Source organism: Rhamphochromis sp. 'chilingali' (assembly GCF_963969265.1).
Source record: "Rhamphochromis sp. 'chilingali' genome assembly, chromosome: 2".
Taxonomy (NCBI): Eukaryota; Metazoa; Chordata; class Actinopteri; order Cichliformes; family Cichlidae; genus Rhamphochromis; species Rhamphochromis sp. 'chilingali'.
Window position 1 is genome coordinate 2,748,836 of NC_137930.1, and position 24,187 is coordinate 2,773,022.

Here is a 24,187-nt window from a genome sequence, read left to right on the forward strand (position 1 = left end):
AGCGAACGAATCACTCAGGACTCACTAACCCCCTCCCTCCTGTGCTGAATCGTAAGCGAATCACTCAGGACTCGCTCACCCCCTCCCTCCTGTGCTGAATCATAGAGCGAGCGAACGAATCACTCACTCACTCACCCCCTCCCTCCTGGCTCACAGCTTCTTCTTCTTCTTGGTTGGCAACCAATGTTAAGGCGCATTACCGCCCCCTGGCTCACAGCGCAGTGGACATTTAGATGAGAAAATATATATTTGACACACTTAAGGAAAATACTAATAAAATACAAATAAACAAAATAAATGTTTATTAAGCAATTTTGATAGGAAATTGCTTAATTTTAGAAATGTTTTTGCTCTTTTTTTTCTCTATAAAATAGTTGTTGTTGTTTTTTTAATCATTCATCTTAGCAGTAGGATTTACATGAAAAGGGAAACAAATTAAGTTTGAGTGAAAATGTAAAATTTTGCACTCTCTGATCAACTGACTCAGTGAATCAAATGACTCAAAACACCCGATTCACTTTGGTGAGTGACTCATTAACACTCGATTCAGTAAAAAGAATCAAATTTACCATCACTAGTAAGGGGACCTAACTGCTATCGGATATTTATATAGAGATCCTCCAGCTTCAAACTGTATCACCCTTCAAGGACCTGCAGTTCAAAAAAGTGCCCCTCCGACAGCCAAACCCATCTGTTCTCTGATTGGATTGTTTAATTTGTGATTGACATGACATTGACCAATCAGCTTAAAGGAAGAAAAATAGGGTCAAAATTCGTAGTTGTGACTTGCAGGGTTTTTTTTTGGCTAAGTCCACACACAAATCTTTTTTTACACATACAAATCTTTTTTACGCACGCACAAATTTTTTTTACACATACAAATCTTTTTACAGTACCAAGTACAAAACCGATTTACAAGTACAAAATATTTATGACCATATTTTGAGCCCATACAATTCCACCATCAGGCCGGGGTCTTTCTGTGTGGAGTTTGCATGTTCTCCCCGTGTTTGCGTGGGTTCCCTCCGGGTACTCCGGCTTCCTCCCACCGTCCAAAGACATGCAACTTGTGAACCCTGATAAGGATAAGCGGTAGTGGATGGATGGATAGATAATACTAACAAAAGTCAATCAAATGGACCAATGCAGCAAGGCTGTGATGATCCACTTGGTAAAATAAATCCGTTGGACATGCAACACAGAGCACCTGTATAAAAAAGCCCAAAGCCAACTGTACTTCCTCAGGAGGCTGAGGTCTTTTAACATCTGCAGGAAGCTCCTGAGGATGTTTTACCAGTCGGTGGTTGCTGGAGTACTTTTCTATGCTGTGGTGTGCTGGGGGAGCAGCACAGCAAAGAGGGACTCATCCAGGCTGGAGAAACTGATCAGGAAGGCTAGCTCTGTGGTCGGCATGAAGCTGGACACTCTGGTGACAGTGGCAGAGAAAAGGACATTAAAGAAACTGCTGGACATTATGGACAATGCTGGACATCCTCTGCACACGGCCATTAACAACCAGAAGAGTCTGTTCAGTGACAGGTTGCTTCTCCCCAAGACAAGAGCTAACAGACTTAAAAACTCCTTTGTCCCACACGCCATCAGACTGTTTAACTCCTCTCTGGAGGGGAGAGGGAGGGGAAACAGGAGGACAAAGGAGGGGGGAACAACTAAGCTGTAGTGCCTCTGCACCTCACTGTACAATACCTTGTGCAATACTTTTTGTAAATAGTCAACAGTGCAATAGACTCAATACTTGAAATGTGCAATTCACTTGTATTTTTATTTTTATTCCTATTTATTCTATTTATCCCCTTCGTATATTTTATTTATATTTGTCTCTGTATTTATATATATGTGTGTGTGTGTGTGTGTGTGTGTATATATATATATATATATATATATATATATATATATATATATATATATATATATATATATAACAATTCTGTAACTGTAACTTCGGTCGGTGCTGTGCTTTTTTTGGAAGTCGAATTTCCCAGAGGAACCCACCCGAGGGATTAATAAAGTTCTATCTTATCTTATCTCTCTTATCTCTTATCTTTCTTGGCCTTCAGACAATTCCGATTGCCAAAGAACCAAACGGGACATGCAAAACAAGAGAAAAAAGAACAATAGGCTTTATTGAGTGAGTTGACACTCGCACAGAGAAGGAACACACCTAGTTGTTGGTGCCTAAAAGCCACCAGGAAATGATTTTCTAGGCGGCTCATTATAACCCCAGGGCAGGGCAAGTGGGATATGATAAGATTTGTGCACCGATGGTGTGTGTCATACCTGGACCGGGTTAACCAGCCAGCTGTCCCAAAAGCACCTTTGCACCCCTTACCATTAATGGAGGCCCTGTTTGAACGCATTGGCATGGACCTCATCGGGCCATTTCAGTGGAGTGTACATAGACATCGCTTTTTATTAGTTGTGGATTATGCAACGCGATACCCAGAAGCAGTGCCGCTGCGCACCATCTGTGTGCCCCTGTCAGTCAGCCATCACCTGTTTCTGTTCCTCCCTGGACATGTGCAGTCATGTTATCCTATTCCTGACAGCACTACTGGAAAATAATCTTTTACCACACCTTCCTTTTCTGAGTCTGTTCTCCTGCATTTATCTGGCATCAAATTCACCTAAACAGACAAACATAAATATAGTTCTACTACATAGTTCTTGGCACCAGTTTTGCTCTCTTCATTTTAATTTTGACCTTGAAAGTCGGCCACTACATTTATCAAGCTTGTGAAAGTCTTTCTTTTTATAAAAGAGTTTCACATTTATTCCATATATATTACACTTCAGTGCTCAGATAAACTATGTTTGAAGTCATTTATGACTTGTGTAGTTTGTTAATACACATTTTAATGTGCTTTATGTCAATGGTCCAGTAATACCACTTAAAGTTAGGAAGTGAACCCTTCTCTCTATGTGCAGAAATGTAGATCTTTAAGATTTTTTTAGATTGAACTATAAGAATGAGGACAAATGATGTTTTTTCTGCTGGTAAAGTGTTCGGAGAAATCACTGAAAATTGCTTCTTTGTTAAGTTGTCTATTATGGATGCAACACAGCTTTACCTCTTCAGTTAGGAGCCTTCTTGTGCTTGAATGATTCACAGGTCAGTGTTAAGTGGGTTAACGAACACAGCATTCCTGTGAAAAAGGGCAGGTACAAGGACCGGATTGAAAATGAGTGAAAAGCAGCCGATGTCTAAATAAAACCTTTGAATCAACAGGCTGCTGCTGCTGTGCATTAACAGAATAAGAGTCTTTTCTGTTAGTAGAATTTATGGTGCCGTCTAACAACAGCAGCATGTTTAAATGTCCAGTTGACATTTAAAGATTAAAACATCAAAATGGTAGGTTGCTCATGCGAGGGAGAGGCAGAGTGGATATATTGGACAAAGGATGATGAAGATGGAGCTGCTAGGCAGGAAGAAAAGAGGACAAACCCAGAAAAGATTTAGAATGTAGAGAATGAGGACATGAAGGGGGTTGGTGTGACAGGTATAGGGGTCAGATGGAGGCAGATGACCTGTTGTGGTGATTGCTAAAGGACTAAACTGAAAAAAGAAAAGCATTTTATAGCTGTTTATAAGCTGGCTGCCTACTGTACACATGCAGTACACAGAGTTGGGCCAAGTCTTGCAAGTATTTTTACCGCACTGCATAATTGTAGCCACGTTCTAATAAATTTAGTTATTTTTGGTTCCTTAAAGTATGTTTATAGAACTGTAAATTTATATTTGTTTTAATTTCTGTTGCCCTCTTTTGATTTCAATGAAAAGTTTTACCCAGGATATCTAAAAGCCACTTTGTTACAAACTGATGGCTGCTTTTAATTTGTTATAGTCAAGTTATTTCTGGCTTAAAATTACTTGATATGATTCACGGTTGCATATATTTACAAAGGTTTGGCCTTCATATTTTTTACAGCTTGGAGTTGTTCATGTCTAGTAGTAGATTTGTCACGTTCCCGGGTCTGTTGATACAGCGTTTTGAGTTTTAGTTTATTTTGATGTTTATGGGGTTTTTTTTGGGTTTTTTTTTTTACTTTTATTTAACTTTTTTCCCCAACAAATATAAGACTGGTTCACATCCAAAATAATAACACTACACAGCACTAGAATATTACAACATTATGTCCATAATTGTTGTTCACTAGGATCCAGTTTACAGGTTACACCCAGTGCTTCCAGTGGTTTCTTCCATTTGTCCACAAAAATTCGGGAGCTCCCATCAACATAATGTCCCAGCCTGATCAGAGTCATAACTTCAATGACGAGCGACTTCCATAGAGGAATGGAGGGAGGCTCAGCCCCCACCCATCTCAACACAATGGTTTTCCTGGCCAACATTAACAGTGACTGAATTACATGCTCATGTTGTACCAGTGAGACAGGAATATATCCCAATATACACATTAATGGGTTTTCTGTCACCCGATGACCAATGGCTGTACTAACATTGGCACAGACCTCTTTCCAAAGTGACTGGATAATAGCACATTCCCACAAGCAGTGGAATCTAGTGCCCACTCTGACCTTACACTTGAGACAGTTTGGAGATGTTCCCATATTATACTTACTATAAATATACGGAGAAATCTACACATTGTGCAAAATTTTGTGCTGCAGTTCTTTAAATTGGTTACAAACAGAGATTTTAGATGGAAGGAGCAGGATTTTGAAGGTCTGTGTCCTATGTCAGTATAGTCAGCTTTGCTTCCTTTGTCTCGTTATGTCAGACCAGTGTCCGCTCTTTCCCCGTGTGTTCCCACTTCCCCTAATCACCCTTGTGTGTATTTAGTCTGTGTGTTTCTGTTCATTCCTTGTCAAGTCGTTTGTTGTTCATGCCACGTTTTCCATGGCATGGTTCATGTCTAGGTTCTTCTTGTTGTTTATTTAGTTCTCCCAGTTTAGGTTGATGTCAGTTTACTTCAGTTTGCCCTTTCTTTGTACCTTTTTTACCAGCCTTATTTAACGGCTCGCTTTTTGTTAATATTCAAGTTTTCTTCCACGTTCTTTGTGTCTGCATTTTGGGTCCTTCTCGTCAATTCATACAGTCTGCCCTCGCCAGAATGTGAGAAGATTGCTCATGTGAGGGAGAGGCAAAGTGGATATAATGGACAAAGGATGATGAGTGATAAGGATGCCAACTGTTACGACACACCTTTGTCAGTTAAAGCCTAACTGATGGCGGCCTGATGCAACATTGAGGCTTCTCACAGTTTGGCTTCGAGTTACGACACGAGCTTTGTCCGTTAGGCTTCCTGAGAAGTGACGTTAGTCTCACGAGGAAAATATTATGTCCTGCTTTTTTTCTTTTTTAAAGCAAATGGCGTCATCACTCAGTAGGTGTTATAAATATGAGCTCTGTTTTCACATAGGCCAGAGCATTTGTAGGAAGAAGTGAGCAGCTGCAGCTTAAAGACACCAATTCAAGATGATTGACAGAGAGGTAGCACTTGAAGCGTTGGGTGTAATCTGCAATGCAAAAGTAACTTCAGTTCAAAAACTAAGATCCGGAGCACGCAGTGCAGCTTTCCAAGGCTTGGCCTCTTCCAGTTCTGCAGCACCAACTCTGTCTGCAAACCAGCTCATTTCTGCGGTCTTGGGTGGCGATGAAACCTGGTAAATATGATTGATGTCACTCTTGTTAGTCATCAAAACTGAATGCAGGTTTTATCTTTATGTATTTAGTCTTTTTATTTAGTGGTCTAGGTAGAGACTTAGGACCTTAAGTGTTTGTTATTTTTTAATTCAAATTTCGACATTGTTCATCGTATGCTGGATTAAATTTAAACTACCCCTGAGTCTCGATTTTTAGTCTTAATTTAAGAAAGATTAATTTCACCCAGAGATTGTTAACCTCTATAACAGAAAGCAGCCTGTTGAGGATAACATGAAGAAATGGCTAATCTGCTTTGAACCTGCATCCTTTTCTGCTAACTTACAGCCCACTGTCAAGAAACAACTTTGCCAGGATTCAAAGTGTTCTCCAAGGTGGAAAGCTTTCTGAAAGCTCCACCAGCTTGACATTTGATGAAAGGACAAGAGGGGGAAAGACTTATATCATCGATCAGGATGAATTCTTTGACCGCAAGTTTGACTTCGACTTCACTGGGCTGAGAGACACAGAGACCTATTGCAGAGGTGGAGAGGTGTATGAACGTCCATGTGGTTGGCAACGCTTTGCCATCAAGGTAAACACAGATGACTGACTTCAGTACTACTACATTACACAGTAAAAGATCTGGGCAGTCATCATCGATATTATCAAATATATCACAGTATTCGTCAGTAATGCTAAATCAGTAACATAGTCCCTCAGTTCATCCAGTTTAGCACCAGTCGTAAAGCTCACCTCAGCGCTGGCGCCTGTGGAGAAAGTAACATGCTTTAATAGCTTTTGCTCCTTTATTCATCAACGGTGATCAACGGTTTTGTTCTGAGTTTCGCTCCAAACTTTGCAAAGCTGTTCCGTTTTTTAAAGTCATTTTGTTATTTTACGAAAATGTTTTAGGTCCTGGACAAGTATGATGGAAATGCATGGCTCGGAACCCAGTACCGGAGCACCCAGTCAGTGCCGGGGGAGTGGCCCGTGTCCTACCACGGGACGTCAAAGGAAGGTGCTGAGGGCATCATCGAAGGATTCTACAAGGTTAGATTTTATTATTACTGCTGTTAGTGCATTATTGTCTCCAATAAAACTGTGTTACTGGTTAGCCCAGAGTAAATTGTAGCTGTAAATGTAAATTATGTTTCACTTTTATTTAACAGCCGGGCCCGGGTCAAGTCTACGGCAGAGGGATTTATTCCACTCCTTACATCAAAGAGGCCATCCCTTATTCCAAAATATTCACCTCTGCTCATAATGGCAAGAAGTACAGAGTGATTCTGCAGAATCGGATCAACCCAACTTATAGAGAGAAACACTACGACAGTAAATACTGGCTGGTTAGCATCCCAGCTGGATTACCGGTGGAAAAAGAACAGGAGATGGTGAAACGGGCCATCCGTCCTTATGGCCTTCTGCTGAAAGAGGTCTAAAATGGAGAGAAACACATCTCAATAAAACCCACAAATCTGACCTATAAAGTATTTTTTTATACTTGTATAAGTTTACTAAACGTAAACTCTGTTGTAGTTGATATAAGAAAAAATGTGGGTAAAGGATTCCAAGGCTGTGTGACTGCTGTCTGAAAGCTGGAATAAAAAAGCTTCACTAAAACTGCTTCTGTGAATTTCTTGCACTGAAAACATGTTTCTGTGTTCAGATGTCAGTAAAGAATATCCCATTAAATTGTGTTTTAAGAGGTGAAGCTACAGCCCAAACAAATGTTTCTACTATCAGACCAGGGGACAGGAGTTATTAAACTTTATAAGAGAACGCTAACCAACAAAGCACGTTATTCAGCATATGAATGAGTTTTAATGAACAATCTTGGGCATTAGATTATGACAAAAACATACACTAGTAAAACATCCAAACTCCTGTCTGAGGGTCAGTCCTTTACGAGTGTACTTGGATCACGGTGCAGGTATTCTGTCCTTCTACAGCATCTCTCAAACAACGACTGTCCACAAAGCAAAACTAAACTTTACAGGCACAAAACAAACAAAATATATAAAACAGTTAATAACTGTATATTTTCATCCTCGTGAAATCCTCCACTCCTGTTTCCAGACAGAATAACAGATTCCTGTGATTATGTTTATCAGAGCAGTGTCTCAAACGTCAGTGTGAAAATAAACATTCGTATGCTACAGGACGCTCCAGCACAGAGTGAACACCATCCCCACAGATACAGCCGTCAGGGAAACAGAAGAACACCACATCATCAAAGCCCTGAGTAAATGTGCTTGTCCCAGCTGGGCATTTGTCAAAGCTGTGAGTGGGCGATAAGGCGTCTAGGAGAGGATCTCAAAACTAGATTATAGGTGCAGACAGGTGTAAGCCAGCTCCTCTGTTCAAGGATGGTCGTTCACAGTGGACGTGGACGCCTTCTTTCACTCACACCTTGTGTTGATCTCAATAACTCACACAATCAGGTGAGGCAAAGTCTCACAATAATTGTGGTAATCTTTACTGACTGTACATCACCTGCAGAAGCTTTTACATGGTATTTAATTTTAATCAAACGACAACAAACAAAATGTTCACCAACTAACTGACAGAAGCATGTTCTGACTCACATCAGTCCTAGCTGAGTTTTCAGATTAAAACACACTCTCGGGTCGGACATTTAAAGGTTACTGAAGTGTCCTCTTGAGAAACTCGACCAGAAGGTGATGAGGGAAACCAAAATCCATCTGAATCACCACAAAGCCCTGCAGCAGAGATAAGAGGCAGAAGCTGTGAGAATGCAGGGATACAACACATGCAGAAAGAGAGGAAGGAGAAGACTCACGTCCCGGGGAAGCACCTCAGGGTTAAAGAGATCAAACTGGTACAATCCCTGTTTGTCCAGAAGCCTGGTTAGCTCAACTCCCAGAACTGGAACAAACCACAAAAGCATCCTTCAGAGTGGAAATGACACACTAACTGTACAAAGGCTTATTTACACCATCTGCTCTCGCTCTCTGACACAGATGTAACACCGGCTGTGAAGCTGGATTTAACCTTCTAGCACCTGCGTCCACATATGTGGACATCACACTTCGGGTTATTTAGACCAAAATACTCAATTTTGCTCTACAAGGGCCTGATATCCACTTACGAGGACATTATACTGCTACTGTTCTATCGAAAATTTAAACGAATATCCTCATAAGTGGCTCTGATTTTTCTTAGAAACAAAAATCAGGTAAAAAAATAAAATCAGGTAATTCTTTGTTTTTACATTCATCGGGCCCCAATCAGCCCAAATAGCAAAGAGAAATTAAAAATGCTGTCGTGGAAGAGTTCATGTCTTAGGAGGTTAAGGAAGAAGTGCTTCAAGTTTTTAGAAAGTGTCTAGCACCATCTTCTGTCAGTACACAAGGTTACGTCACCAGGTTGATTTGTGCTATTAGATTCATTAATGCCAGCTGACTAATGACAGGACCAAGAAGTACTTTGAAAAAATGTAGGCAACAGAAAATAGTTGTTTTGATGAAATTCTCCTTCACTGCACGTGTCCGACATGACAGACTGAAGCTTTCGTGACAATTAGAACTTAGATTGGACTAATATTGTTTCCTATTATATTAACATAGCAAAAGGTTCAGTTACCTTTTTACAAAAGTGGTGAGTAGAATTCGCTACTCTTTACTTTCTAACTATATTTCTGAGGCTGCACGGTTTTACTTTTACTGGAGTATAGAAGTTATTTAGTGCTTAAACTTTTTACAGGAGTATTTGTAACACAGAGATCTGTAATTTCGTAAAGAAAGTCTACACTTTTGTCAACGCTGATCCAGCTTCACTTACTGACCTGTTTTTGAGAGCGAAATGGTGTAAATGAGCCTTTATACATGCAGTGAATATGTTCACTTTGAAGAATCATTCAAGCTGAAGCACTGGATCAGCTGTTTGATGGTAAATCAACAAGTGCTTTCATAAGTGTCTGGCAGAGAGGCGTAGTAATGATAAAACTCATGCAGTCTTATAGACTTTAGGAAAGCTTTATAATAATGTGAAAGGTTTGAGGACGGAGCTGAGGCGCTGTGTTTCTTACCAGACAGGACTTTGGGAGTTCCAACTTTCACCACAGCTTCCTTTAGGAACTCGAGTGCTTCATCATGTCGCTAGAAAGAAAGGGAAAGGTTACCGATGAAGTCTAACCAGAAATGGAAATGTTCAGTTTAACTGGGAATTAAATAATCTGAAGAAAGACTGAATTATTCACACTTAACAGTTCAGTAATAATGTACAAATCTGTGCAGCTTGTCATACATCTAAAATAACACTTTAACGTGTGTAGTGCTTTCAGGGTGAATTCATGAAAATTACTTTTTCAGCAGTGATTGAATTTTTTAAAGCATAAAGTTTGACGTGTTGTTTGACAGCAGCTCTATAAAGGATGTCAAAGGTACAAAATTAGCACAACCGCACCACAATATCCAAAATAAAGGAAATGGAGCAGGTTAAAAACACTCGTATTACTCTGACTGCCTACCTGCTGATCCTGTAACGGCAGCTCAGCTCTGAATGCTGAGATCCTAAATGAAAGAGGATCACAATCACACACAGGCGTAGACGAACAGGACAAACTGACCGAAGTTACATCTGCAGATAAGTTTTATATCAGATATCAGAGTCTAACACTTACATCCTTAGGTGAGAACAGTAAAAGTAGAAGTCAGACAGCACAGGTGAGCCTTTGGAGTTCCTTTTAAATCTTTTCTCCAAGCAACAGACTAAGGCTGCGTTCACTCTGCAGGTCTTGATGCTCAATTCAGATTTTTGTCTGCTCGTTCACACTACAAATAAAATGCGACAGCAAACGCGCTCTAGTGTGAACGCTTAAAAAGAAGACGTCACACACAACGCGCTCTGTTTAGACCCAGAGCAACAGTATTGTTTGATAGATGGCCTTAATATAAAGACTTCGGACTTCACGTTTCCCAATTTTTGCTTTAAGTTATTTTGTTATTTACATAATAATGTAAATAACCTAATAATGATCCTTATTGCTGTTTGAGAGGAGCGCTGCTTCAAAGGATAGCTGCAGATTATACAGAACAAATAAAATATTCACGTTTCTCCAACGTTGTCTTTCCAGCAGTTTCACCGGATGGACAGGAAGCGTTCACCATGTCTTCTCCGGCGCTGATAATCGGCGTCTGTCTTGTGTCAGTGACGTAAAAGACGGATTTAATGCGACGTGACCATCAAATAGCAGTCGCTTTCTAAAACATCGGATATCTATCGGATTCAGCACCACATACGAAAGTGACCCAGATCGGATTTGAAAATATCGGATTTGTGCCGTTCACACTGTCACACCATGATGGATAGATGGTCGCAGAGGGTCAAAGAAGTCGGATTTGATGCGCTTTCGCCTGCAGTGTGAACGCAGCCTAAGATCAACACCTTTGCCTTTACACTAGACTCTGAACTAGTTTGTTTTGATACCAAGATCACCAACTTGTTATTGGGGTCATTGTATAAAACACAGTGTGTTACACATTCAACCACATTACACTGTCTGAATATTCACTTAGCAAAAACGTAAAAAAATGAAAATTAAAGCCCAATCTTTCCAGGAGTGGAAGTCCCAGCAAAGGTCAGACTGTGCAAAGCTCAGAGAAATTACCCACGAGCACAAGATCTCTGGAACAATGTGCTTTGGACACACGAGACCAAAGTGGAGATGTTCGTCCATCATGCTCAGGACCACGTTTGGAGGAAACCAAACACCTCATGCACGAGCTCCTCTGTACACCAAAGCATTCTAGAGCCAAATGTTAGGCCACAGCTGCCGCTGGGACCAAACTGGGTCATCAGTCAAGGTGTTCAAAAATATGAGTCAACCAGTCTTACTCTGTTGGATGACCTTGCAGGAGGACTTTCTTGTTAACATAGGAAGTTGTGATGTCTACGGCCATGTCCTACACATCAAACACAAAGATCAAGACTTTGTAATTCATGGCTTTCTTATTCACTGCACAGACGCAATGTGTCAATACTGAGAATTAGAAGTGTTTCCCAGTTTGTCTCAGTATAGGAAAAGGCAGCTGGTACCGTCTGAAAGAAGAGTACTGGTGTGCCTTGGCCCTCACAGTGGAGCCGTCCAGATGCCTGCACCCAAACTGTGGTTCCCGAGGTGGAACTGTTCAAATGTGGAACAGATGAACTCCACAGTCTTAACTCTGGGGAAGCTGCATCCAGCAGACACTGAACACAAAAACACAAAATGCTTTACGTCCCATCTCAGAAAGTATATATTATATGCAGCTTTCACTCCTACCTTCCTAATAAGCTCAGGCATGGCAGTAGAGAGGTTTGTCCTGAGGAGCGTCTGAAATGATATTCAAGACTCAAACATGTACAGTGGTGTGAAAACGTGTTTGCCCCTCCTGACTTCATATTTGTGTATGTTTGTCACACTTAAATGTTTCAGATGATCACACAAATTTAAATATTAGATAAACATAACACATTTCTAAATAAAGGTGTTTTTTATTAAGGGGTAAACAAAGTTAAAGTCTTCCTCCAATAGGACCTGCATGGTGGCGTAGACCAAGATGAAAACCACTGCTGAGCAAAGGAACACAAAGGCTCGTCTGTGGACCGACGAGACCAGAGTTAAACTTTTTGTAAGGTGTGTGTCCCGTTACATCTGGCGTAAAGGTAACGCAGTAGTTCAGAAAAGGAACATCATACCAACAGTAAAATATGGTGAGCGTGATGGTCTGCTGCCCCGGACCTGGAGGACTTGCTGTGGTGAATGAAAAATTTGTTTGATGATCTGAACATTTAAATGTGACAAACATACAAAAAAATAGGAAATTAGGAAGCAGGCAAGTTCAAACATCTGATCCCAGATCGAGCAAGAAGATACCACAAATGTCTGACTTGGAGCTTTTAGGTCAGGCTGAAGTACTTACGGTGAGCTCTTCTCCAGAGACATTGAGCTGAAAGCGACCATCTTGGTGAGCTGCTTTGAGCATCGGGTTTAAGAACTGGTCTGCAGCCAAAACAACATTTGCATTAATAGCTTTCCACGTACAAATAAATGTTTTTCAATATATTTAAATAAAATTGTTTTTATTTTATTTTTGTACAAATAAACCTGTGAATGTTAAAGAGCATGGATGGGACACAGTTTGATCATCCTTTATCTGGTTTCAGTGTTTCAGCTACATAACCTCGACACTCTTTTGGCTCAGTGTTGACGGCCTTGAGGAGAAATGTTCCAATTTCAGGTTCCAGTCTTGTGTGGTGATTTGAAGCCTCGGTTTCCTGTTCTTGAACAGATGTGACACCTGGAGGAGTCTTCTGCTGATTTTGGTTTAAGGTTCAGAGACGCTCTTCTACATCCATTGGTTCTAACTTGGGCTTATTTCAGTTTCTGCTGCTCCTCTCTCTGGATATTCTTCTTTTTCAGACCATTTTCTGTGAACCCAGAGATGTTTGTGTGGGAAAATCCCAGCAGATCAGCAGCTTCTGAAATACTCCGACAGTTCGTCTGGCTCCAAAAACACTCCACGTTTACAGCCACTCAAGCCCCATTCTGAAGCTCAGACTGAACTCCAGCAGGCCGTCTTGAGCATGTCTATGTGTTAACCAACATACATGCTGTTTTTCATGTTTCTTTCTTTTGTGGCAGACTTCCAAAGCTACAAATTAATCTGAAACTTGTAAAGCCCCAACAAGTGGATGATCCAATATTAACAAGGACTTGGCAACAGTGGGGAGGAAGAACTCCCTTTAAACAACCTCCAGGAGGACCGAGCTCACAGAGGGCCACCCCTCTGCTGTGACTGGTGGGGGTGAGGGGATAGAGAAGACAGAAACGGGGAGCGTGGTCATTGCCTTCTATAGTACCTGGTGGAATTTCACTTCACAAAGGTGTAAATTACCTGGAAAATAAAATACACAAGATAAACAGAGCGTCTGCGGCTAACCTGAAATCCAAAAGTAGATCATCCTGTCTTCAGTCAGGTGACTCGGCTGGAAAACCGATTCATTGATGACAGCAACCTTGTTGTTGTACTTGGTCAGTCCCTGGGAGAGATGGAGCCCCACAGTGACCAACGAGATCATTATTAGACCCCTACGTGTCCTCCAGTACTGAAGAATTACTGCACATTACACTATTTAAAGGAGATCCAGCACTGCTGTGTATTCAACTATGTATCTAAAGTCATCATTTACCTTGTGGTATGATTCAATGTAGTTTGCTGTGATGACCGGAGCAGCAGCGATACCGATGTCCACACTGATGTCTCCATCAGTGAGGAACTGCTCTGCACACATGGATAAAATAGAAAACTTCAAAAAGTGGTCGATCACATAAAAGGCCAAAGACCTGATTTCTCTGGTATCTCACTGAAACAATCATATGTTGTTCCTTTGAAGTGTTGCTGGCACGCCTGCACGCATTTATAGGAAACTGTGGAAAGTGAAGCATTTTTCCCACTTTCTGTTGCTTTGAACATGTGCAGTGATAACTTAAAGAAGTCTATTCTCCTTGGCGTGTATGACCAGGGACGACAGGAGAAGAAGTTGAGCAATGACTCGCCACCACTGAGAAAAAATAATCCATAACATGAAAACTGACGCTGTACAAAATCAAGACACAGCTGCTTCATTGTCTTAAATATCTGTTCAAAATCCAATGAAATCTAATTTTTTGAAGAATTCTGGAGCAAAACATCAATTTCAGCTTCAAAGAGTTCGTCTTCCTGTCTTATTTTAATGTGCACTCCCTTAGCGTCGATTTCAAACAGATAAAAAAGGAGGCAGTTTGACAGGACTAATTCCTCACTGCACCTCGTCTGTCTGTATAGTCAGAAGGTTAAGACCACAGTCTTCAGACACCACGGCAGTAGAGAACATTTGTATGCAGGCTGTTTCACACATTTACATCCACACTGCCCTCCATGATTGGTAGTCCAACATGTCCTGGAAAACTGTCAGTTTATGACGAGCTGGAAGCGACAAACGATACAAAGAAACGACAAACATAGCAGGAGCCGGGCTTTTCTCAAGAGCTCTACGCTGACCTTAATCCAACAAGAACAAGAGCTGAAAACCTCAAAATCAAAAGACCGCCGCAGGAGCACCGTGCAACTCAAACACCCGCCGAGAAGTAAGAGTCACACTATGTTTTAGCATTTCTATTAAATATGTACTAAGACATCGTTCATGGGAGATTATTTGGTGCCAATAATAAGCTTGTGCAGAAACAGACGCTTAACCCTTTAAAGCCGGTCGGAGCGGGTTACTTTTAAATCCCAGTAGCTCTGCAACCTTGTAAGCTAGCGCAATAATTTTTTTTTGCATATGAAACCGGAGGAGTTGTACTTACATCTTATGCCATCAGCTTGTCCTCGGTCACAGTTTCCTTCCACATAAAGCTTTGCAAAAATTGCATAAAAACCACTTGCAGCAACAAAAACATAATATTCCAGAAACACGCTTTGCCGATTCGATCAGCTGTTTGTAACACTTCCTAGGTTGGAATAGACGTCAGCGCGAACTTTTGCATGTCCGCCATGACCTGCCCGAAACCGGGAGTGACGTCATTTTAGCGGAAATGTAGTTTTTTTTTTTACTATCAGGGCCTCATGAGCCTATACTGGTGTTTTTAAAAGTTATCTTTGACTTTATGACTTTCTGTTTCGTTTCTGGGATGCTTAGGACTCATATTGCACTGCTGGAAATAGTTTATTGTGATGCACATGCTGTTTTTTTGCAAATCTGCATTATAATATTTATTTTCGTTTTTCCTGCAGTATATAAAAATTGGTGTATTTCAAAAATAAAACTATGAAGACACTCAAAATAAATTTCCTGTGGTGGGAAACTATTTTGTTTTGAGGGATAAGCCTCTTAAATTTCTCTAACTAGAAATATATGTTAAAAAAACAAAAACAATTTTCAATTTTTTTTGTAGTTTATTGCACTTTTTTGCAATTTGTGTAATTACTATGCACTTAATGCAGACATATTATTAAAATTTGGGCTATAATGGTTGTATTGATGTATATCAACTTGAAATGCTCCCAAAAATGGCTCCACAGCATGTACAAATATAATACAAGCTCTGGCGGACTTGGTTCTATGGTAGGTCTTAAAGGGTTAAGGAAAGGAAAGTGATTTTAATTCTAGATTTCAAACACTTCCTTCAGGTCTTCGCGTACCTGCCGTGTCCTGTATGAAGTCAGCCAGTATATTTGCCGCCTTGTTGATTTCCTTACAGATCTGTATTTGAGAAGACACCTGTCACTGCTTTATTCTTCTCAAAAATCATTGTTGTGCACATCATAGGTTTGTCTCTGTCGCCCTCACCTGTCCCTTGATGACCAGCTTGACAGTAAGCGTGATGAAGTCGGTGAAGAGCTTCTTCAGCCAGTTCGGCCTGACCACAAAAATGTTGACAGTCAGACACTGAGATTCATGCAGATGCTTCATTCCCACTTCTGTTACTTACTCTTTGTCTCCCTGCAGGTGCAGACGCAGCTTGTGAAAGTTCAAGTAACAGTCTGCTGTGTCTGCTGCTACCTTTCCATCACCGCAGTCTGACGGGGACACACAGGTGACAGAGGATAGCTAGTCAGTGTTTATATGATGCTTCATTGTGTGTCAGCTGGAACAAAAGAGACCGCCACATGCTACACTAGCAGCCACATTTTAAGATGGTGGATGATGACATCAAACTTTCACTGTATTATTATTATTATTATTATTATAAAATACACAAACATGGTTGCTCTTGGGAGTTACTGCAGTTTTCTGTGGAGGAAAAGTAAAATGCTACTAATAACGCAGTGTGAAATACAATACAGATGTAAAGTATTAATGGAAAACAAACATAAGGCTGACAAGCTGCAACACAAACGACACACGTTAAATCCCTGCAATATTTGTGCAGCGGCGCAGTTAGACTGAGTTTGTACTTCACTCAATCAACCTCTTCAAAAAAAATAACTAAAACTTTCACCACCAGGGGGCAGCCTTTTGCTAGATTTTTAGTTTTGGTGTAGCCGTCCAAGATACCAGGGCATGCGTCTGCTGTGCCTTCATGGGTTTCTTCCCATACTAAAGGCACACATGTTTGTTTAAGTGGAAATAATCTTACATGTTATAAAGTAGACCCTGCTTGTGTCAGACTGGATCTCCTTTCACCATCAGAACTGCCAGCACCTTCAAAAAGGTACTGGAAACGTTCACTCGGTCCATGCGGACAGTTACTGCACATCCGAGATGATAATCTCCCATCCCACCACATCCCAAAGGTGCTCTTCAGGACTGAGACCAGGTGACCGTGGAGGCCGTAGAGTGAAGTCATCATCATGTTTATTAAGAAACCAATGTGCGATTATTTCAGCTTTGTGATGTGACATGGTTTTCCTTCTGGAAGCAGGCGTCAACGGATGGCTGCACTGTGATGGGCACGGTCAGCAGGAACACTCAGGTAACAATGCTCAGTGGCTACTTACATGTGCCATTACAGCAACAGCACCACAAGCCTGAATCCCTGATGCAAGGCAGGATGGATCCATGTGGTTTATGGCAAATTCTGACACTGACATCTGAATGTTGCAGGAGAAATGGAGGCTCCAGTCTTCTGTTGTCTAGTTTAGGTGAGCCTGTATGAACTGTCCCCTCAGTTTCCTGTTCTTAGCTGACAGGAAGGCATCCAGTGTGGTCTTCTGCTGCTGTAGCACATCTGCTTCAGGTTCAGAGAGGCTCCTCTGCACAGCTTGGTTGGAACAAGTGGTTAGAACTTGTAACAACTGCTGCCACCCTGTCAGTTCAAAGCAGGCTCGCCATTCTCCTCTGACCTCTCATTATGCCCTTTTTTTGTTTTACTAAACCTTAACAATCCACTGAGTTTTATGTGATCATTGTATGTTTTTATGTTCAGTCCTGATACATTCTGAAAGCTTTGAATACATTAATGGAGCTAGAACGTAAAGCATCAAAAAATGGAAAAAACTACCAAGATGAATGTGGAACAAAACACAAACCTAACCCAGGAACGGTGACTGCTGATGGGGTGGCTTGTTGAGAGGTCAAACAAACTGGTACATGATGTACTTACAAAGTTTGGGGTTGATTCCAAGATCAATCTGAGAGTCAATCTCAAAGTCAACTGAATGTCCGAAGTTAACACTAAAGAAAAAGAAAAATACAAATGAGAGTAAGGTCAAAGATCACAGGAAACAGGAGGGATTACTAATCCTCACTGCCTGAGAATTAGTAATCGCCCAGTCGCTGAAAATAATGTAATTCAACTAAAAAATGTTTAAAAACACCCACAAAATGCACAAAAGTCCATCTACCTATGCTAAAAACAAAGTATTAGTGCAGTGGTTTTCCCATCAGACTCAAACTGCAACAAAGCTATCCCAGCTAGTCAGCCATGTTGCTGCTATTTGACATTTAAACTCTGTGTCAAAGTTTAAAAAACCACCAAACAAAGAAAAACTGCTCGACTTTCAGTCATCGTTGAACTGAATCATTTCTAAAGCCCTGAAAACAAAACTACAGGAGGAAATGACATCAGATCGCTGCTGTGGTCGTATTACTGAGAAATAATCATTGATTCCAAAGTGAAGACTCATTCATTCAAATTAAATTGGAAGTTTTGGGCGCATTGGAGTATGAAGAGCATTAGCATGAAAGAAAGTCGGTCTCCATAGAGACCCGTGTTAAAACTATAACCTGTTTTGAGCAAAACCAGGGCTGCTCTCTAATGCGAACGTGGATTTGGATTTTTTATGGTTTAAATTAGCAGCGTTGCTTCTCTGATCTTGTTTTAAAGGTAACAATTGTGCAGCATGTGGCTAAACTACAACCAAACACAACTTGACAGTAGCATCACTGAGTCCAGTATCCACACTTCTCATCAGACAAACAGTAACATGATTCAGCGAGGTGATGTGCAGTAGTCTCTAAGAATCTGTAGATCAGATCATATGGTGGTGTGTGTGTGTGTGTGTGTGTGTGTGTGTGTGCCACTGTCGGTCACACATACTCACAGCCAGCTGCCGTATCCATACTGGATGCTGCCCTTGAACACTGCAGACACATTGCTTATCTCCATGGCGATGCCTTCAGCTGGATGCAGCTCAAACGCGCTCTGACCAATCGACAGGTTGTGAATCTCCAAACTGGACGGTGAAGGACGGACACGCTTTTTCACCATGGGTGTCACATATATGTTTATAGTGTGTGTGTGTGTCTCCTCACTTGTCCAGGCCGTACATGACCTTTCCAATGAAGAGCAGGGACTTCTCCCCCTTCATGCTCGGGTATCGGGCGTGTTGAAAAGCAGCCTCGATCACTTTAGTGGTTTTCTCATTCACTGCAAAGATAAAAGCACGTGTGCTCTAAAACACCACAGGGTTGTGATCTGTGGTGACCTAATCTGACAGATGAGCCGACGTGAATACTTCCCATTAAGTAAAACTTTCAGAACTGGCTGAAAACAAGTCTTATTTTCCATTTAAATGTTTTAATCTTTTTGTTTTATTAGCACCAAATTGCAATAATCACATGAATGAACTTCATAAGACCCTAAAACATCAGTGAGGAGAAAAGAAACTTTAACACAACCAGACTGAGGTTTGTGGCAGATAGATGTGACGTGCACTTCACCTGACGACCAACTGAATGAAATCATGTTAAAGCTGCTGCTGCTATTTCACTGCAAACAGGGAAAACTATCCGGAAACTTCACTGAATGTATGTGTTTGAATAAAATCGTCACTCTGTTCCTGCTCTTTGGTTCCAGAAAGTCGCTGCTTGAGTGGATGATTAGATAAAATCAATAAATGGAGTCAAATAAATTCCAGGAAAAAAAGACTCACACACGACAGCAGCGGGGTAGGTGAGCCTGCACACGGCTCCGGTGAATCTGTAGGCTGAAGCGGGGTCCTGCAGGCAGCAGTGGGATGTGCCGAACCAGGACAGCAACGACAGCAGCAGCAGCAGCGGGACTTTGCCGGGCATCGTGCATGAGGTGGTTTTCCCTCTCTGAGAACTGGCTGAGGTGTCTAACCCTGTGGACGGTTCTGTCGGAGCACAGCAGGTGAATCCTGGTTCCCTCGGTTCTGGCTTTACTAACGGATCATCAGGAACATGGAAAACTGTGCTCCTGATATCTGTGCTGACAGAGAAAGACAAGTCTTGTGCTTCAGACTCGTTGAAAGGACAAACACTGACTCAGGTCTGTCCCCGTTAAAGTAAACTGATCAAAGTCCAACCTGTCCTATCACCTCAGGTATGAGCACAGACTCTGGAGTTTTGAGCTCTTCAGCAGGACAAAGAATGCATCCCTTTCTTTTCAAACTGGGACAAAACAAGAAGCAGAAGGCAACACTGCCAGCATACGTACCCCACAAAGACGCCTTAAAAGTGAGCAAAAGGACACGGAGCCTCTGATTCCAGCCTTTCCTCCTCTCATCAGGGGACTAACATTCAGGGCCAGCGTTCCTGAATAAATGCAGGGTCACAATGAAACAGGAGCTCCCTGTAAGAGGAGACGAAAGGGGAGGTACAGCTGACGGAGCCTGGACGTAACAACAAAGGGGGCACTGATCTAGCTGGGGCCTTAACGGGAATCAATAAGTGTGGGTGTTTTATGTGCGATGGCATCAGCTGACTTTATTGATTGGTTCTTCCACTCTAAAAACACGAGTGTGAGACAGAAACGAGAGGCTGTGGGAGGCACAAGTTCACCAACCTGGACAAAGGCAGCCCGCTCTCAGCTGCTGCAGATGATTGGTCCAGTGACACGAAGCTGCTTATTGCTCTGTTCCTGAAAGGTTTGGACACACTGCAGGTACTCCCGAGCTCTGAAACCAAGTCAAGCAAAACATCTACATGAATGAAGAAACGTCGCTCAGCAGTCCGCATCTTCTGTGCTTCTGCTATCAGCACATGAACATGAGCTCACTGCATGAGGATCCAGCGTGGCTGTCTGCATCCAGGTGGATGAGCTGCTTGCTGTGGTAACGTGTCAGCTCCAGTTTGATTCCCACACGTTACCTGTTTACACTGAGGGAGGAGGCTGGAGCAGAAAACTCTGGAGGCAGAGCTACAACATGCGTTTTCTGGACACTTATTCATCAGCTACAATAACACCATATGGAAAAAGAAGACTGCCCCCTGGTGGTGAAAGGTTTGACTTCGCTTTTCCCTTTACCAGGAAATTTTGCACTACCTAAATAATTATTTCTGACTTCTAATGCAATAACCTGTGTTTGTATCTGATTACATTTTAATTTCAAAAGGAAATACACTAAAATTCCATTTAATAACAGGAGGCTTACACCCCTTGGATGCAGGCAGAGCAGCCAAACTTTGCATTGGCCTGTTTTTAACTAGTGGATTCTGTAGTATCAGGTAAATGTTAAGTGGTAGGAACGTTGCTGCTGGGTTGTTGTTGTAGGGGGGGATGGAAAAATAATAAAGGACACTCATGGAGTAATGGCGCGTCTCGTGTGTCTGTGAGTTATGCCTCCAGTCAAATAACATCCATAACCACAAATAACGGAACATGGTGTCAGAAGACAATTGGAAACGTTAGTTGGGCATAAGTGAAAGGTTTCGGCGTCGGTGCCAGGTTAAAGGTCGGCCATAGAGGAGCTGCGCGAAAAGAGACGTGGCGTCATGAGTCAGTTTCAAGTCACCCCGCCGGAGAAGTTCACTTTTAGGTCCGACGACTGGACCAAATGGATAAAGCGTTTTGACAGATTTCGCATCGCGTCTGGATTGGAGACGCAAGCGGACGAAAATCAAGTGAACGCCCTTATCTACACTATGGGCGAGGAGGCAGAGGACATATTGGTATCCCTGCACCTGACTCCCGAAGAGGCGAGCGATTATGAGGCCGTTAAAAGGAGGTTGGATGCTCACTTCGTAGCCCGAAGAAACATCATATTTGAGCGAGCGAAGTTTAACCAGCGCCAACAAGAGACGGGTGAGTCAGTTGACAACTTCCATACTGCACTGCATTGTCTGGCAGAACATTGTGGATACGGGACTTTGCATGACGAAATGGTGCGAGACAGATTTGTCGTGGGTCTGAAAGACAAACGATTGTCAGAACAGCTACAAATGGATCCAGAACTAACGCTAGAGAAAGCGCTTAACAGAGCCCGACAAAGTGAGCTTGTAAAGAAGCAACAAGAGATGCTAAGCACTAACTTTAAAATGGATATTACCAACTCACAACTGAACCGCGTCCATGCTAAACGGCAAGAAGGGGCACGTCCCAAGCAGCTGACACCGCCACATAAACAAACCGCCAAAACACAGAAAGAAAAAAAGACACAATGCAGAAGATGTGGAGACATAAAAGGTCACAATCTTCAACAATGCCCTGCGAGGGAAGCCGCATGTAATTACTGTAAGAAAAAAGGACATTTTGCCAGGATGTGCAGAAACAAAAAACTGTGTGAAGTCAATGCTGCAACAGTTTCAGAGAACAGCGATACAGATGATGAGGTCGCTTTCTTGGGTTCCCTCTCTGCGGACACCAAAGAGAGTCCATGGGTAACAGAGATACATGTGGACAAATGCAACACATTCTTTAAAATCGACACCGGAGCGGATGTCACAGCAGTCCCAGAGACTTTCTACACACAGCATCAGTTGGGGAGATTGGATAAGCCCAAAAGGGTTCTGCAGGGCCCAGGAGGAACACGTCTGAAGGTAAAAGGCATGTTCACAGCCACTCTCAGCAAGAACAACCACAAAACCAAAGAAGACATTTATGTCGTAAAGGGTTTATGCACACCGCTGCTGAGCGGGCATGCTGCAGTGGCACTACAGCTGGTTGCTAGAGTTAATCATATTAGCTTAGACTCTATTGACGCTGTCAAACAAGAATTTCCCAAGCTTTTCAACGGCTTAGGCAAAATGGAGGGGGAGTACAATATTGTTCTGAAACCAGAGGCACAGCCGTTTTCCCTCTCGACCCCTAGGCGAATCTCTCTTCCACTCTTACCAAAGGTTAAAGAAGAGCTGAACAGGATGGAGCAGCAGGGTGTCATTTCCAAGGTGGAGGAGCCCACTGATTGGTGCGCGCCTATGGTGGTGGTTCCTAAGCGCACAGGCAAAGTGAGAATATGCAGCGATCTCACTGAACTAAACAAATATGTCATGAGAGAGAAGCATCCACTCCCTTCAGTAGAACACACACTAGGACAGCTTGCAGGAGCAAAAGTGTTTTCAAAGCTGGATGCCAATGCAGGATTTTGGCAGATTCCCTTATCCAGGGACTCTTCTTTGCTCACGACCTTTATTACACCTTTTGGTCGGTATTGTTACAATCGTCTGTGCTTTGGAATCTCATCAGCCCCAGAACACTTCCAGAAACGGATGGCACGCATTCTTGAGGGTTTAGAAGGAGTCCTCTGCCAGATGGATGATGTGCTCATCTGGGGGACGTCACAAGCAGAGCATGATGAGAGACTTCGAAAAGCACTGGTTCGACTGCAGGAGGCTGGAGTAACATTGAACGACAAGTGTGAGTTCTCCAAGAACAGGATAAAGTTCCTGGGGCAGGTCATTGAGGCATCGGGGGTTAGTGCAGATCCTGACAAGACGCATGCCGTGAGTTCCATGGATGAGCCCAGCAACATAAGTGAGGTGAGACGCTTCCTGGGCATGGTGAATCACCTAGGAAAGTTTCTTCCTCACCTGGCGGAAAAAACGCGCCCCCTAAGAGATCTACTGAAGAAGTCCAACCTGTGGTCATGGGGGCCACAGCAGCAGCAGGCTTTCGACGGCATCAAAAAAGAACTGACAACACCCCCAGGGCTTGCTCTGTATGATCCAAATGCTGAAACGTGCGTATCAGCTGATTCATCTTCGTATGGCTTGGGAGCAGTGCTTCTCCAGCGGCACGCCGATCTAGGGTGGAAACCAGTAGCATACGCTTCAAAAGCTCTCAGCGCGACAGAGCAGCGATATGCTCAAATTGAGAAGGAGGCCCTCGCTTCAACATGGGCCTGTGAGAGGTTTGCAGAGTTCCTAATTGGGAAAACATTCCACATTGAAACAGACCACAAACCTCTGGTCTCGTTGCTTGGCTCCAAGGGCCTGGACGAGCTTCCACCTCGTATACAACGTCTACGCATGCGATTGATGAGGTTCTCTTATACCATATCTCATGTTCCTGGTAGAGACATTGCAACAGCAGATGTACTGTCCAGAGCTCCTGTATGTGACACAACTGAGGGTTTGCCGGAGGAAGAAATCAACTTGTATGTGGAGTCCGTCATAGCAAGCCTGCCAGCCACAGAGCCACGACTCAGAGAAATCCAGACACATCAGGACAATGACAGCATTCTAAGCCAGCTGAAGAAGTTCTGTGTGGAAGGATGGCCAGATAAGTACTCCATCGGAAGGGTTTTCCAGCCTTATCTGCCATTTTCAGGTGACCTCACAGTCCACAATGGTTTGCTTCTTTATGGGAGCAGAATAGTGATTCCCACATCGCTCAGAGCAGACATTCTGTCTAAACTACATGAGGGACACCTAGGAATAACGAAATGCAGAGAGAGAGC

At 42.5% G+C, this 24,187-nt stretch overlaps 2 protein-coding genes across 7 annotated transcripts; one reads left to right on the forward strand and one right to left on the reverse strand.

Moving 5' to 3' along the window:
* Positions 1-5,351: 5,351 nt before the first annotated feature.
* LOC308391829 (uncharacterized protein) lies at positions 5,352-7,231 on the forward strand. Its single transcript, XM_080874585.1, has 4 exons — positions 5,352-5,641; positions 5,967-6,213; positions 6,534-6,671; positions 6,791-7,231. Exons 1-4 carry the CDS (start codon positions 5,454-5,456, stop codon positions 7,058-7,060), a joined length of 843 nt encoding a protein of 280 aa, XP_080730711.1. The 5' UTR covers positions 5,352-5,453; the 3' UTR covers positions 7,061-7,231.
* A 180-nt stretch (positions 7,232-7,411) lies between these two features.
* Positions 7,412-20,868, reverse strand: cetp (cholesteryl ester transfer protein, plasma). 6 transcript variants are annotated; one of them, XM_080873602.1, is made up of 20 exons: positions 20,569-20,868; positions 20,356-20,467; positions 20,008-20,105; positions 19,481-19,774; positions 18,861-18,975; positions 18,650-18,781; positions 17,710-17,780; positions 16,096-16,183; positions 15,954-16,023; positions 15,806-15,866; positions 13,815-13,906; positions 13,565-13,664; positions 12,545-12,624; positions 11,905-11,955; positions 11,679-11,831; positions 11,478-11,545; positions 10,111-10,153; positions 9,670-9,739; positions 8,422-8,507; positions 7,412-8,341 (listed from the first exon to the last, which is right to left on the reverse strand). In XM_080873602.1, exons 4-20 carry the CDS (start codon positions 19,620-19,622, stop codon positions 8,264-8,266), a joined length of 1,500 nt encoding a protein of 499 aa, XP_080729728.1. In that variant the 5' UTR covers positions 19,623-19,774; positions 20,008-20,105; positions 20,356-20,467; positions 20,569-20,868; the 3' UTR covers positions 7,412-8,263. The 6 variants fall into 6 exon arrangements, with proteins under 6 accessions (XP_080729728.1, XP_080729726.1, XP_080729727.1 ...); XM_080873600.1 differs by having other exon boundaries at positions 20,008-20,142; XM_080873601.1 differs by having other exon boundaries at positions 20,356-20,868.
* Between the last annotated feature and the right edge of the window lie 3,319 nt (positions 20,869-24,187).

What these genes read in the sequence shown, in the direction of transcription:
- cetp (XM_080873602.1), bottom strand. Translation starts at nt 19,622, where the DNA reads ATGCCCGGCAAAGTCCCGCTGCTGCTGCTGCTGTCGTTGCTGTCCTGG. An exon ending in GTCATGTACGGCCTGGACAA is followed by an intron (nt 18,782 to 18,860) that starts GTGAGGAGACAC and finishes TTCACCGTCCAG; the next exon opens with TTTGGAGATTCACAACCTGT. An exon ending in TGGAATCAACCCCAAACTTT is followed by an intron (nt 16,184 to 17,709) that starts GTAAGTACATCA and finishes TGTCCCCGTCAG; the next exon opens with ACTGCGGTGATGGAAAGGTA.
- LOC308391829 (XM_080874585.1), top strand. Translation starts at nt 5,454, where the DNA reads ATGATTGACAGAGAGGTAGCACTTGAAGCGTTGGGTGTAATCTGCAAT. An exon ending in GGCAACGCTTTGCCATCAAG is followed by an intron (nt 6,214 to 6,533) that starts GTAAACACAGAT and finishes AAAATGTTTTAG; the next exon opens with GTCCTGGACAAGTATGATGG. An exon ending in TCATCGAAGGATTCTACAAG is followed by an intron (nt 6,672 to 6,790) that starts GTTAGATTTTAT and finishes TTTATTTAACAG; the next exon opens with CCGGGCCCGGGTCAAGTCTA.